This window comes from Rhinoraja longicauda, chromosome 5 (assembly GCF_053455715.1).
Source record: "Rhinoraja longicauda isolate Sanriku21f chromosome 5, sRhiLon1.1, whole genome shotgun sequence".
Lineage (NCBI taxonomy): Eukaryota > Metazoa > Chordata > Chondrichthyes > Rajiformes > Arhynchobatidae > Rhinoraja > Rhinoraja longicauda.
Window position 1 is genome coordinate 43115050 of NC_135957.1, and position 13075 is coordinate 43128124.

The 13075-nt window shown below is 41.4% G+C and overlaps 1 protein-coding gene across 9 annotated transcripts in view; it reads right to left on the minus strand.

Moving 5' to 3' along the window:
• The window catches only part of dnmt3aa (DNA (cytosine-5-)-methyltransferase 3 alpha a), a 361546-nt gene that overhangs the window by 70639 nt on the left and 277832 nt on the right, over positions 1-13075 (minus strand). For all 9 annotated transcript variants that reach the window (XM_078399368.1, XM_078399367.1, XM_078399366.1 and 6 more), the window contains 3 exons: positions 9037-9144; positions 5566-5722; positions 250-396 (listed from right to left, as the gene is read on the minus strand). In XM_078399368.1, coding sequence (XP_078255494.1) covers positions 250-396; positions 5566-5722; positions 9037-9144 — 412 coding nt within the window. The remainder of the gene's footprint in view (positions 1-249; positions 397-5565; positions 5723-9036; positions 9145-13075) is intronic.

Consider the following 13075-nt stretch of genomic DNA (forward strand, 5'->3'; position numbering starts at 1 on the left):
ATAATGACATACTTTCAGCCAAATATTCCATTGTGAAAGTATCAGTTTTCATAAGAGTGTAAAGGAGAAATATTGTATAAATGTGTTTTTTAATTCCTAAATAGGTTTATATTATCTATTTCTCTTAAAGTTTGTTTGAGGATACCATATCAATCTTCTTTTTTTCTGCTTTCTGAATTGATACAATGTGAGTTCTTGCAATCTAACACATGCATATGACAAAAATCACAAGAAAGCACTAATTTGTACCTCGAGTTCGCTCATCTATGATTTCTTTGATTTTTAGCTTCTCTGTGCTTCTTCTTGGTTTTTTGGCAGGGGGAGGTGGAGGGTAAGGAGCAGCCTCAGGCTCCAACCAACTTTCCGTATAAACCTCTTTGTAAGGATTTCGCTCCTCTGAAAACCAAATATATTACATTTTATACCATTCTTGTTACTTGAGACAATGCAAAATCAGCTAAAGACTACAGAGGACAATATTGCAAAGCGAAGGAATTCTGAGAGATTTAGTGATATTCATTACCACTTTGCTAAGGGTTGACCTCAACAGGCTGTGTCAGACATCTGCCTGTTAGACACTGCTTGAATTCCTTTTCCACTGAGGTCATTAACAGGGAGTTTTTACTTTGCAAATTTACCCTCCAATTTGATGCCTTCTTGAGTATTTGGAAAATAAAATTAAAGGCACTGTTTATTGATGTTCAGGGTTCTATTATCAAATTTATTAAAGATACGATGTAAATTTCCAAAATTGTCACCCAATCCCCGTTTCTCGTTTATGGCAACTGGAAGCGGTGGAGTTGCTGCCTTAGAGAGCCAGGTCCGATCCTGACTATGAAGTTTGCCTGTATGGAGTTTGTATGTTCCCTCTGTGGCCATGTGGGTTTTATCTGTGTGCTCTGGTTTCCTCCAATATTCCATAGCTGTGCAGTTTTGTAGGTTAATTGGCTTCTGTAAATTGTTACTAGTGTGTATGATAGAACTAGTGTGCAGGTGATCAATGGTCAGTGTGGATGTGGTGGGCCGAAGGGCCTGTTTTCAAACTGCATTTCTAAACTAAAGTATGCTCATTCAGTTTTATTACATAATCAGCCATTTTACATTGTGTATTTTGATCTAATGTTTGGAATGATACAGAATTTAACGAGGAATCCCCCCCCCCTCCTACCCCCCATCGCTTCATTATTGATTATGGAGCCAGAGCAGGAAGACGCTCAGGATACGATGTACCAAAACACAGCATGACACTGTTAAAAAAAAATCCAATCAACACTGAACTATGACATGTACCAAACTGAGTCATATTTAACACATCTCCTAGTCAGGAAATAAAGGCAAATCCAGCTTATTTTGTCAAGATCGTGGACATTCTGAAGGATCACATTATCCCATTGTTATCACGTCAGGTACATTAAATTGCCCACTGATATGCAGGGAAATCTAAGGTGGACCTACCAATCTGTAAATAATACCAAGTTCCAGAAGAATTTTCAATGCAATTTTGTCCCCCCCTTTTATATGTTTACATCTTTGGAATCCCGGGCCATTCTTATGTTTATGGTGAAAGGCTAATATCCACAGGTTAGAGTAATAAAATAAATCTTGAACTAAAATAGAATATTTCTACCAGCTACATTGGGACAACATTGATTAACATAGCTTTTGAAATGTATTTGCCATTTTTTTCAGGTGGAATTGAGTATATGCAGTAACTGTTAGTGGCAGATATCTATCATCGGCAATGTGATTTCATTATCAAGCAGATCTTCCCACCACTCTTCTTTAAGGGGGAGTAGTAAACTCCACAAAACATTTTTTTCTTCTGTCATCCTTCCTGTTACCAACAACAACCAATGAACATCTTTCACCTACCTTCCTCCGCACCAAGTTTGCTGACGACACTATGGTGGTGGGCCTGATCTCCAATAATGAGAAGGCCTACCGGGAGGAGGTGGCTGATCTGGCACTCTGGTGTCAGGGCAACAGCCTCCTCTTGAATGTCACAAAAACTAAGGAGCTGATTGTGGACTTTAGAAGGGCTCAACATCCGAGGACGTACACGCCACTGGAGATAAATGGGTCTACTGTGGATAGGGTGAGCAGTTTTAAATACTTGGGAGTCCACATCACAGAGGATCTGACATGGACAACACACATTGTCGCACTGGTGAGTAAGGCAAGGCAGCGCCTTTACCACCTCAGACAGTTGAGGAAATTCAGAGTCTCTCTGAGGATCCTTCGGTGCTTCTACTCTGGGGCTGTAGAAAGCATCTTGTGCGGAAACATCACAATCTGATTTGGGAACAGCTCTGCCCAGGACAGGAAGGCTCTGCGGAGAGTAGTGCGTTCGGCTGAACGCACTATGGGAACTACACTCGCCTCCCTGCAGGACCTATACATCAGGAGGTGCAGATCCAGAGCCAGCAACATTATGGGGGACCCCTACCACCCCAGAAACGGACTGTTGCAGCTGCTACGGTCAGGCAAACGTCTCCGCTGTCACACTGTGAAAACAGAGAGGATGAGACGGAGTTTCTTCCCACAGGCCATTAGGACTGTTAACTCTCATATCACCAGGGACTAATTTAATTTACTGTATTAATTTATTTTTTGTGTTAATTTTTTTTTTTTCTATTCTGTTTTGTAGTTTTAGCACAATTCGCAGGCATTGCCACTTTCATTTCACTGCACATCTTGTATATGTATGTGACAAATAAAGTTGACTTGACTTGACTTGACTTGACCATCGTTCAGGTCTCAAACTCTCCTTCCACTGATGACTATCATTTACCTACATTATTCAGTGGGTGAATAACTTTACCATTTTACTTATGATCAATAGAATCAATGTGAACCAATAAGATACTCTGAGTATGTCCACAATATTATTGATTCCTTTGATTTTAAGGCCTTGCTGCTTTGTTAGGGCCAATGCTCTACTGAATATGTATGTTAAAAAAAGGTTTGTGTTTTGGTTTCCAACTAATATATATCCACGAGTCCAGAATTATGTAAGTAAATGTATAATCTCTGGAATTTTTGCATTGTTCAATCATTGCACAGAATAATGAAAGGATAGCTTTTCTGCAACCAAAAGTACTCTCTGCAAAAAAGTACCCAAATAGTAATAGTAAACACCTTTGCAGTGGCTCCCTGTCCTCTCTCACATCGCCCCTCCCAGCATACACAGAGGGAGAGGATGTTGAAAGATTGGTGCACAATCGAGGCTAACCCTGACCTTCCCATCCATGCTGACTTGAACAATCTGCCCAACATGTGCCTGGTCCCACAAACCCTTCTGATCTTCAGCCAAATCCCTGGAAGACTTTACCCCAAGACTGAGTGGTGCAGAGCCTGGAAAGATGCCAACACCAACAACAGAGAGGTCATCGCAGACCCCACAGTGAAACCACCGGGATTTGACCTCCATCACAAGCAATGGTTAACCCTGAACAGGATTCGCACCCTCCATGCAAGAACAGCCCATCACCTGCACAAGTGAGGGATGACAGACAACCATGCCTGCGACTGCGGATATCCAGATCAGACCATCCCACACATCGCAAATGACTGCTCACTGAGGCTTTTCCCTGGTGGCATCAAGGCCGTCCACCCAGCAACTGATGCGGCCCTGACCTGGATGTCTACCCTTGACTTACAACTTTAGACTGTGCATGCCATACGCAAGAAGAGGACCAAACTAATGCTAAAATAAACCATGTGGATTTGGAGTAAGCCCTTCATATTCACTGAATGCTTTGGAGATAGTTAATGGAAGAATTGCTCCAACCTTCCAGTAAACATTTGCATTTGCTATGGGTTCTCAGGTCCATACTACATTGAGGATTCAGAATGAATGTAAGAAACTACACGTCAAACCTGTGACTGAGCAAATAAACTGTCAATGAAGAATTTTAATGTAGAACCAATTCAACAATGAAGGCCATTAAGGATTTTAAATGTTTTCTTTACTGCAATCTCACTAGAGTTTTAAGATTATCATGAGAATATTAATAGACAATAGACAATAGGTGCAGGAGTGGGCCATTCGGCCCTTCGAGCCAGCACCGCCATTCAATGTGATTATGGCTGATCATTCTCAATCAGTACCCCATTCCTGCTTTCTCCCCATACCCCCTGACTCCGCTATCCTTAAGAGCTCTATATAGCTGTCTCTTGAATGTATTCAGAGAATTGGCCTCCACTGCCCTCTGAAGCAGAGAATTCCACAGATTCACAACTCTCTGACTAAAAAAGTTTTTCCTCATCTCTGTTCTAAATGGCCTACCCCTTATTCTTAAACTGTGGCCCCTGGTTCTGGACTCCCCCAACATTGGGAACATGTTTCCTGCCTCTAACATGTCCAACCCCATAATAATCTTATACGTTTCGATAAGATCCCCTCTCATCCTTCTAAATTCCAGTGTATACAAACCTAGTCGCTCCAGTCTTTCAACATATGACAGTCCCGCCATTCCGGGAATTAACCTAGTAAACCTACGCTGCACGCCCTCAATAGCAAGAATATCCTTCCTCAAATTTGGAGACCAAAACTGCACACAGTACTCCAGGTGCGGTCTCACTAGGGCCCTGTACAACTGCAGAAGGACCTCTTTGCTCCTATACTCAACTACTCTTGTTATGAATGCCAACATTCCATTGGCTTTCTTCACTGCCTGCTGTACCTGCATGCTTCCTTTCAGTGACTGATGCACTAAGACACCCAGATCACGTTGTACGTCCCCTTTTCCTAACTTGACACCATTCAAATAATAATAATAATAATAATTCTTACCACCAAAGTGGATAACCTCACACTTATCCACATTAAACTGCATCTGCCATGCATCCGCCCACTCACACAACCTGTCCAAGTCACCCTGCAACCTCATAGCATCTTCCTCACAGTTCACACTGCCACCTAGCTTTGTATCATCGGCAAATTTGCTAATGGTACTTTTAATCCCTTCATCCAAGTCATTGATGTATATTGTAAATAGCTGCGGTCCCAACACCGAGCCTTGCGGTACCCCACTAGTCACTGCCTGCCATTCTGAAAGGGACCCATTTGTCCCCACTCTTTGCTTTCTGTCTGTCAACCAACTTTCTATCCATGTCAGTACCCTACCTCCAATACCATGTGCTCTAATTTTGCCCACCAATCTCCTATGTGGGACCTTGTCGAAGGCTTTCTGAAAGTCGAGGTACACCACATCCACCGGCTCTCCCCTGTCAATTTTCCTAGTTACATCCTCAAAAAATTCCAGTAGATTAGTCAAGCACGATTTCCCCTTCGTAAATCCATGCTGACTCGGAACGATCCTGTTACTGCGATCCAAATGCTCCGCAATTTCGTCTTTTATAATTGACTCCAGCATCTTCCCCACCTCTTTTGTCCTTTTAACATGCAAGTTATCTTTCAGGTTATATCCCCCTTGAAGTATACTTTCTGGTAGATACTTGTTCCAATACAGATGTGGAAATGCTGTCATTTACTGGGATGAAAAGCTTGCACATGCAGTTGGCAATGAGACTGACTTCATCCCCATCCATGCTCAATCTTACCTTCAGGTGGATCCAAACATTTTGGCCCCAAGGGTAGAAAACCATCCAAAGCCCAATCAATCATCTGCTTGGTTTGGGTTTCCACACCTTTGGCAGTGTCCAAATCATCATTCCCAGATTGAGCTGGAAAGAGTTTACCTGCTCGGTTGCTTGCCACCTGGAAGTCATGCATTGAAGAATCAGTACACTGTAGCACCTTAGTAGCTGAAAAGCATAGTTTGCATCTCTGTGCAAATCTCAGATTCCTACACATATTGTCGCTTGTGATAACCATGATAACATTCAGGTTTAAGACAGACCTATGATTCCCTGTGTCATCAATTTTTCACACCATTTGGGCAAGTTTCAGTGGCAGGAAGCTAAAAAGAGTAAAGAGCAATATGAAATTTAAGTTATGATGTACTGTTTTTATGTACTTAAAATGAATGATTGTTCAGGTATTCTTAGAGTACTATGCTGACAAAGACAAACATTCTTTTGTTCTCTAGAACAATATACCTTTATATAAATTTCAATGAAAAAAATGCCTTTGTTAATGTTAAAATGAAATTTAGGTCAATGCTGAAAGCTTTTCAATGTGAAAGAAAAATCATCATACAGGTGAGAAAAAACTGTGAGTAATTCAACAGAGATAATAATTTTAATTGAAATGAACATGTTATCCTCTTAAATTTTAATGCCAATTGCTTTCTTTCCTTTCATGCTCAAGAAAATACCGACTTAATTCTTTGTTCTTGGGCAGTGGCATTTATCGGCAAATATGGTGACTCCCACAAATTTTCAGCCACTCAATGAAGTCATGGGCATCATTGATTCATTCATGTTGCACAGAAACAGATCCTTCGGCCCACTGAGTTCATGCATCAAGCACCCAGATACACCTTCTCACCAGCTCCCCCTAGATTCTAACATTGACCCACACTGGGGCAATTTACAATGGTCAATTAACCTGAGTCCTCATTTTGCATGGGCAAAGGGAGAACATGCAAACTCTCCACAGACAACACCAGATGTCAGGAATGAACCCAATAGCTGTGCCTTTGATATATGGTATAATTGCACTCAAGTGTGGTAAGATCTGCCTGAATAACAAAACAATGTTTTTAATTGTATCCTGATATAATGCCAATACATCCTTCCTACATCTAAACTCTGTGATGGTCTAAGCCAGCTTCATTAACAATGTTTTCAGCCTTTATCTTGCTAAAACGCATCCCTTTGATTTAAATAAATTAGAACCCCATGCTCTGGTCAGAATGCAGTCTTCGTGTGTTTCACACCTGTGCTTCCATTTGGCGAGAGAGCAGAGTGTGGATTTTCTGGAGTATGGATCATCTAAGCTCAGCAACGATTGCAAAATCAGAAATACCTGTAAAGGAGTCTTCCTGCCACATCCCATGTAACAATGAGAGCAAACTAAGTACAGTCTTCAGTGATTTGCACATTGGTAACTGATATTTACTGTGTTCAGGCAGAATCCTGTACTCACAGAGCTATTACAGCAGAGAATGAGGCCTGTCAGCCTGTGCAGTCAATATCAGCTCCCTGTAACACTGAAATGTGTCCAGATAAAGACCCTGGGAATTCTTCCCTTGTGAAGCCCATGTTCTAAAATGAATTTAGTTCTTCTTTAACTGCCAGGCAGTGATCAGAATAATCATGTTAGATGTTTTATCGGTCTGTGTTTAAGCAGGTTGGACTTGAGGTGTACTGTGCCTGAGAGTTGGTGATTTACAAGGTCGATGACTTCCTCTGGCAGCTCTACTGCCAGTGAGCTTAGCTGATCCAGTCTAATTGCCAGTACAGTCACCGTCATTTAAGTGAGATGGCTGTAGACAGCATTGTCTTTAAGGTTTCATAAAGTAAACCCAACATTCTTTGGAAGAGTAGTCTTTGTTAGGCAAACAGGTCAAACTGTACACCATTTTCAGGTGCAGTCTCACCATATTCCATTATATTATTGCAATAAAAATTCCTGTATTCAAATTTGTTATAATTAAGGCTAACATAATATTTATCCTTCAAATCAATTGCTTGTTGTCCTTCGATGATTTTCATAGAAGCTTCCAGGTCTCTGAATATGAACACTACACAATTACCCACTATATAATGTTTTGTGTTTCTGTGATATGCATCAAAGTTGATGCTTTCACATTATATTCTATCCACTATGATTGAGAACCTTGCATCATGGTGTCAGGACAACAAACTAGCCCTTAATGTCAGCAAGATGGAAGAGTTAGTTGCTGACCTAAGGAAGTGGTGAAGACAACCCTGTACTCATCCACAGACCTGCTGTAGAGATAGTCAACACCTTCATGTTCTTAGGCATCCACATCGCCAGCAACCTAACCTGGTTCCTTCGCACTGATATGGTGATCATGAATGCGCATCAGCATAGTCACTTTTTTAGGCATCTGGCAATCCAGGATTTCCCTGAAGTCCACAGATATGTTTTTGAAATGATTCTGAGAGGATGCACTTCCGACTGGTGTGGCAACTGCTCAGCTCGATCACCAGTGAAACAGCGCAGTCCATCACAGGCTTGTCACTTCCTTTGCCTGCATCAGGCAGGTTGGAAGTATTGACCCTGGCCATTGCATTTTCTCTCTTCTTTCTCATGGAAGAATATACAAGAGCTTGAAAGTCCAAATGACCAGACTTAAGACCAGCCTCTTCCCTGCTGCTAACAGACTACTGAACCAATCTCCTCTTTCATCCCCCTTTCCCAAAGGTGCTGCCATGTACATTTACTAAATCTACCTAATTCGGTTATTCTGTATATATATTTTGATTTTTTTGTTTCGACCCCTCAGATCGTACTCCAATTTTGGAAAATATGGCAGTTTAGCACATATCATTGTATTTATCATTACTATATGTATGCTGTTTACATTGTGAGCTTCACTTGAACAAAGATTTCATTGCACCCTCTATGACAATAAGCTCACTCACTCATTCATCTACTCACTCAGCATGTTCCAAACTCCATGAAGCCTTGTTTCGTCCTCCTTTGCTTTTGCAACCCCACTTAAGTTATTATCTTTAGCAAATTTGGAAAATGATATTTTATCCCCTCAACCAAATTGTAGATATTTATCATGAAAAGCTGGGATCCTAGCATTAACCCTATTATCTATTTATAGATAATAGACAATAGACAATAGGTGCAGGAGGAGGCCATTCGGCCCTTCGAGCCAGCACCACCGTTCAATGTGATCATGGCTGATCATTCTCAATCAGTACCCCGTTCCTGCCTTCTCCCCATACCACATAGATTTGTGTTGCAGACCCTAATGACTTAGCTGTGATTAAATAGAGTCTTAGTCTTGAAATGTGAGCCTTAAATGTAAGCCTAAATGTCCGAAGGTTATCACTGAAATGCATAATTATAGATATTTAAAAAATACATTTAGCCTGGTACACTGCCCTGAGAAAGGAATGCACATAACGATTAATGGAATCTCATACCTGTAGGACTTCAAAAATTGCTTTCCTATACATAGGTTGTTTGCCATAGGTTGGCTGGTGAAAGGCAGTAGAAAAAGTACTCAAAGGCATCAGCTTTTCTACACAGACCTGTCAAATCAGAGAAGAACAAATTCAATGGGAGTTGAAAATTATTGGCAAAAATACACATGGCCTTTCATCCACACACTTCATGATTTATGTACTTCAAAATGTGAGATGGAAAGGAATGAACAACAGACATATTTACCAAGCACTTCATTGTTGCTCTCCAAAACACTCAAGTGCGCAGTAAACAGGGAACTTTCTGAAAGTCAAGGGTGTTGTTATTTACACAAAATGCAGTTCCAATGTTAACCATATCAAAATCTAACAAACAAGATTGAGATTAAGGGTTAATTAATCCATTTTATTGCTCTTGCTTGAGAGAGGAATCTTACGGAGGAAAGGAAGACTTATTTACGCACGGGGATCGCAGGTCGGAGCGGACTAGGTGGGCCGAAGGGCCTGTTTCCGCGCAGTATCTCTAAACTAAACGAATTCACAAAAAAATGCCCGTTTACAGCCCTCAGAAAAAGAAACATCTGAAACTTTGCAGTTTAGATATTCAATTGTACAATACTATATTATTCATTTATTTCTTAGAATTGAAAAGGCAATTTTACCAGAATACAAAATGATAAAGATCATTTCTGAGTTACTTTGCATAATCCAGAAAGTCAATCAGAAATGCTATGGTGTAATTTGCCATGTCTGACACAGTCTCACTTCAGTCTCCTCCATGATAACGCCAGACTTCATGCAAAGCACTTTAAAAACATCTTGGAAGAAGTTAGACCAAGGTGCTGCAGGAGTGCCCATCTCAGGGCATTTCTGAAACAACTTGGCTTCAATAATGTAGCACTGGATTGGAACCCCTATCAGGAGAGTTTTATACTTTTCCTCCAATCCTTCTCTCTTCCTCTAATCTCAGTTAATCCACCCCATCTGACCGCTCTTTCAGACTGAGGCCTTGTCCAATTTCACTAGAGACTTTAGAATTTAGCGATACACCGTAGAAACAGGCCTTTCAGCCCACCAAGTCCGTGACGATCAGTGATCACCCGTACACTAGCAAAATCCTACACACTGGAGACAATTTACATAAGCCATTTAACGTACAAACATATGTCTTTGGAGTATTGGGGGAAACCGGAGCACCCGAGAAAAACCACAAGGCCATAGGGAGAGCATACAAACTCCGTTCAGACAGCATCCGTAGTCAGGATCAAACCCGGGTCCTGTGAGGCAGCAACTGCATCGCTGTGCCACAATGCTGCCCACTTCTGGAGGCCTACCTGAACTAGAGCAACAGCATATCTGTCACATTGATGGCCATTCCCACCCCAGGCAATCGCCAGTCTCCAAATTCTCTCCCAGCTCCAGTCTTGGTTCCTAATTCGCCTTTTCTTTCTGCCCACTTATCCTGCTGAACTCGTCAACACCAGTTCCTGATCTTTGGTCAAGGCTTGCTTGCCTTCTCTCCCCACTGACACCCAGCCAGCAAGCATTGACCAAAGATCGGGGACTGCGATTGATCAACTCAGAACATTTCTGATGACAAACATGTGCAATAAACTTTCAGTAATAGTACTCAATAACCAAATTGATCAGTAGTGTGTTACTGATATTAACGTTTCCCAAACCTACTTGAGTACATTGGTATCGATGATCGTAAGGGTCACTGTACGTGTTGAAGTTTCATTTACATACCTCACATATTGAGGGTTTTGATTTGCTTGGTTGTCAGAGAACAAGGACAGGAGAACTTTAAAATCACCACCAAATGTTTTGCATGCTTTCCTTTTGCTTACGTATTATATTTTGGGTGATTTACCTAAGTATTTTTGTATGTGTGAGTTGAGCACAACTGGAAAAGTTTAAAGGGCCTGTCCCACTTAGGCGATTTTTTAGGCGACTGCCGGCAACTGTCAAAGTCGTAGCAGTTCGCCGAAATTTTCTTTTACCCGACGACAATGACCACGACAATGCCGAGCCAGGTTGAGATTACACCGTCTTCGGAAACATCGCAAAATTCCCACGCTGTCAATGCTTCTCCGGTGTCCTAATTTTCGTTGAAATCACTGACAAGTCGATAAGTACTTGAGAGTTTTGAAATATAACATCTTGCCTGGGTTACTTGAAAACCAAGCTTCACGGTAACAAGACATAAACTGGATTGACTTCCAGTTTACTAATAGGAGTATTAAGAAATTTAATTTTAAAAGTGGTTAAATGGATTTTTGTGAAAAGTTTCTGGGCATTCTTTGAAAATGTACGGGAGATGCATATCTGGTTTCTGGGTTGCATATCTGGGTTGGGAGCCTACTTTACATGTGAACGCTGATGGCCATAAACATTGCAAAAATTCCCACGCTTACCTGACCGTCAACCTGTCGCCTCCAATCTACCTGTCAAATGTCCTGACGGTAAATAAATTGGTTAAGCACAAGTATTTTATGGTATTTTGAAATGACTTTTCTTATTTTAATATTATGTGCTTCTAAATGCATCTAAGAGAACCTAGCAAACCTGGGGATAGCATGCGACAGCGCCCGCAATAAGCAACGATACCTGGCGATAAGCCAGCTGTCGCCGAGAAATTTCACTCCGGATGATTTCTCAGTGTCGCGCTAAGATCTTTGCTGGGTCACTTGGAGTCCAGAAGTGTTCAACAGCAATGTTAGAGGTACATCTTCTGCATATCTGTAGGTTAACTGTCCTCAGTAAACTGCATCTAATGTGTGGTAAGTTTAGTTTAGTTTAAAGCTTAAAAGTATCACGTGAAACAGGTTTTTCGGCCCACCGAATCGACGCCGACCATCGATCACCCATTCACACAAGTTCTGTATTATCCCACTTTTGCATCCACTATCTATATACGAGGGGTAATTTCCAGTGACCTGAAACCCACAAGTCTTTGGGAGGAAACCGGAGCAGCCAGAGGAAGCCCACGTAGGCACGGGGTGAACATGCAAACTCCACAAAGCCAGCACCTGAGGTCAGGATCAAACTCGGGTCTCTGGCACTCTGAGGCAGCAGCTCTACCACTGTGCTGCCCAAGTGGATGAGAAAGTGGGATAGCATATAACGAGTGTGAATGAGTGATCGATGGTTGGTGTTGACTCGCTGGCCCCAAGGGCTTGTTTCCATGTTGTATCTTTACACTAAGTTTCCTTTTTATGCTCTGCCCTGTTTCTTTTTTCCTTGATTTAATTTTTCATCTTTCTTCTTTCTTAAATTTCTGTCTCCCTTAACAATTTTGCTCCCTCTATTTTTTGTTCTCTGCACTCTATTCCTTTCTCATCCCTAATGGGTCAGGTTAAATATTTTTTCCTCTCCTTTACCTCATCAGTTTTTATCTCCTGTTCATCCAGCCCTCTGTTTATTATTCCAGGCTCACAAAGAACAAAGCCACCACATTTCATGCATTCTTTGTTTTCCTGCAACAAACCAGGAACCTAGTGGAATTGTGACAAATATTTCAGATTTGTATCCATAAATTCCAGATGTTTCCTGACATTTCCTTTCAGAACTGAGATTGCTTGATTTCCTCAATTCCTTCTGTTGGGATTGTTCTGTGTAACACCCATGGCAAATGCGTTGTTGAGAGGCTTCCACTACTCTGAGGTCTTATTCTCAGCTGGTTAGCAAGTAATGTCCTGGATTCTCACCCTCTCAGTCTGACCTTTGGGCTTACTCCAGTTCACCATACTGAGACTGAGAACTTAGTGTTTTTGGAGGTTGGGTGAATTTCCATTGTTATTCTGGGGCACTAGAAATTAATATTTTTATTATTTTAGAAATACAATGACAAGGCCATTAATCACAATCCATCTCTGATTGTGGTTGCATTCAATGACCTCCTGGGCAATTTTCAGGGCTATTTTTAAGTGTCAGTTGGGGGAGAGTGTGGAGAGTGAAAATTGAGAATTGGCTGGGCTTGGATAAGAATGGTGAGTGCTTTTTGGATATGATTAATACCTTCCTCTCTGCAAAGTCC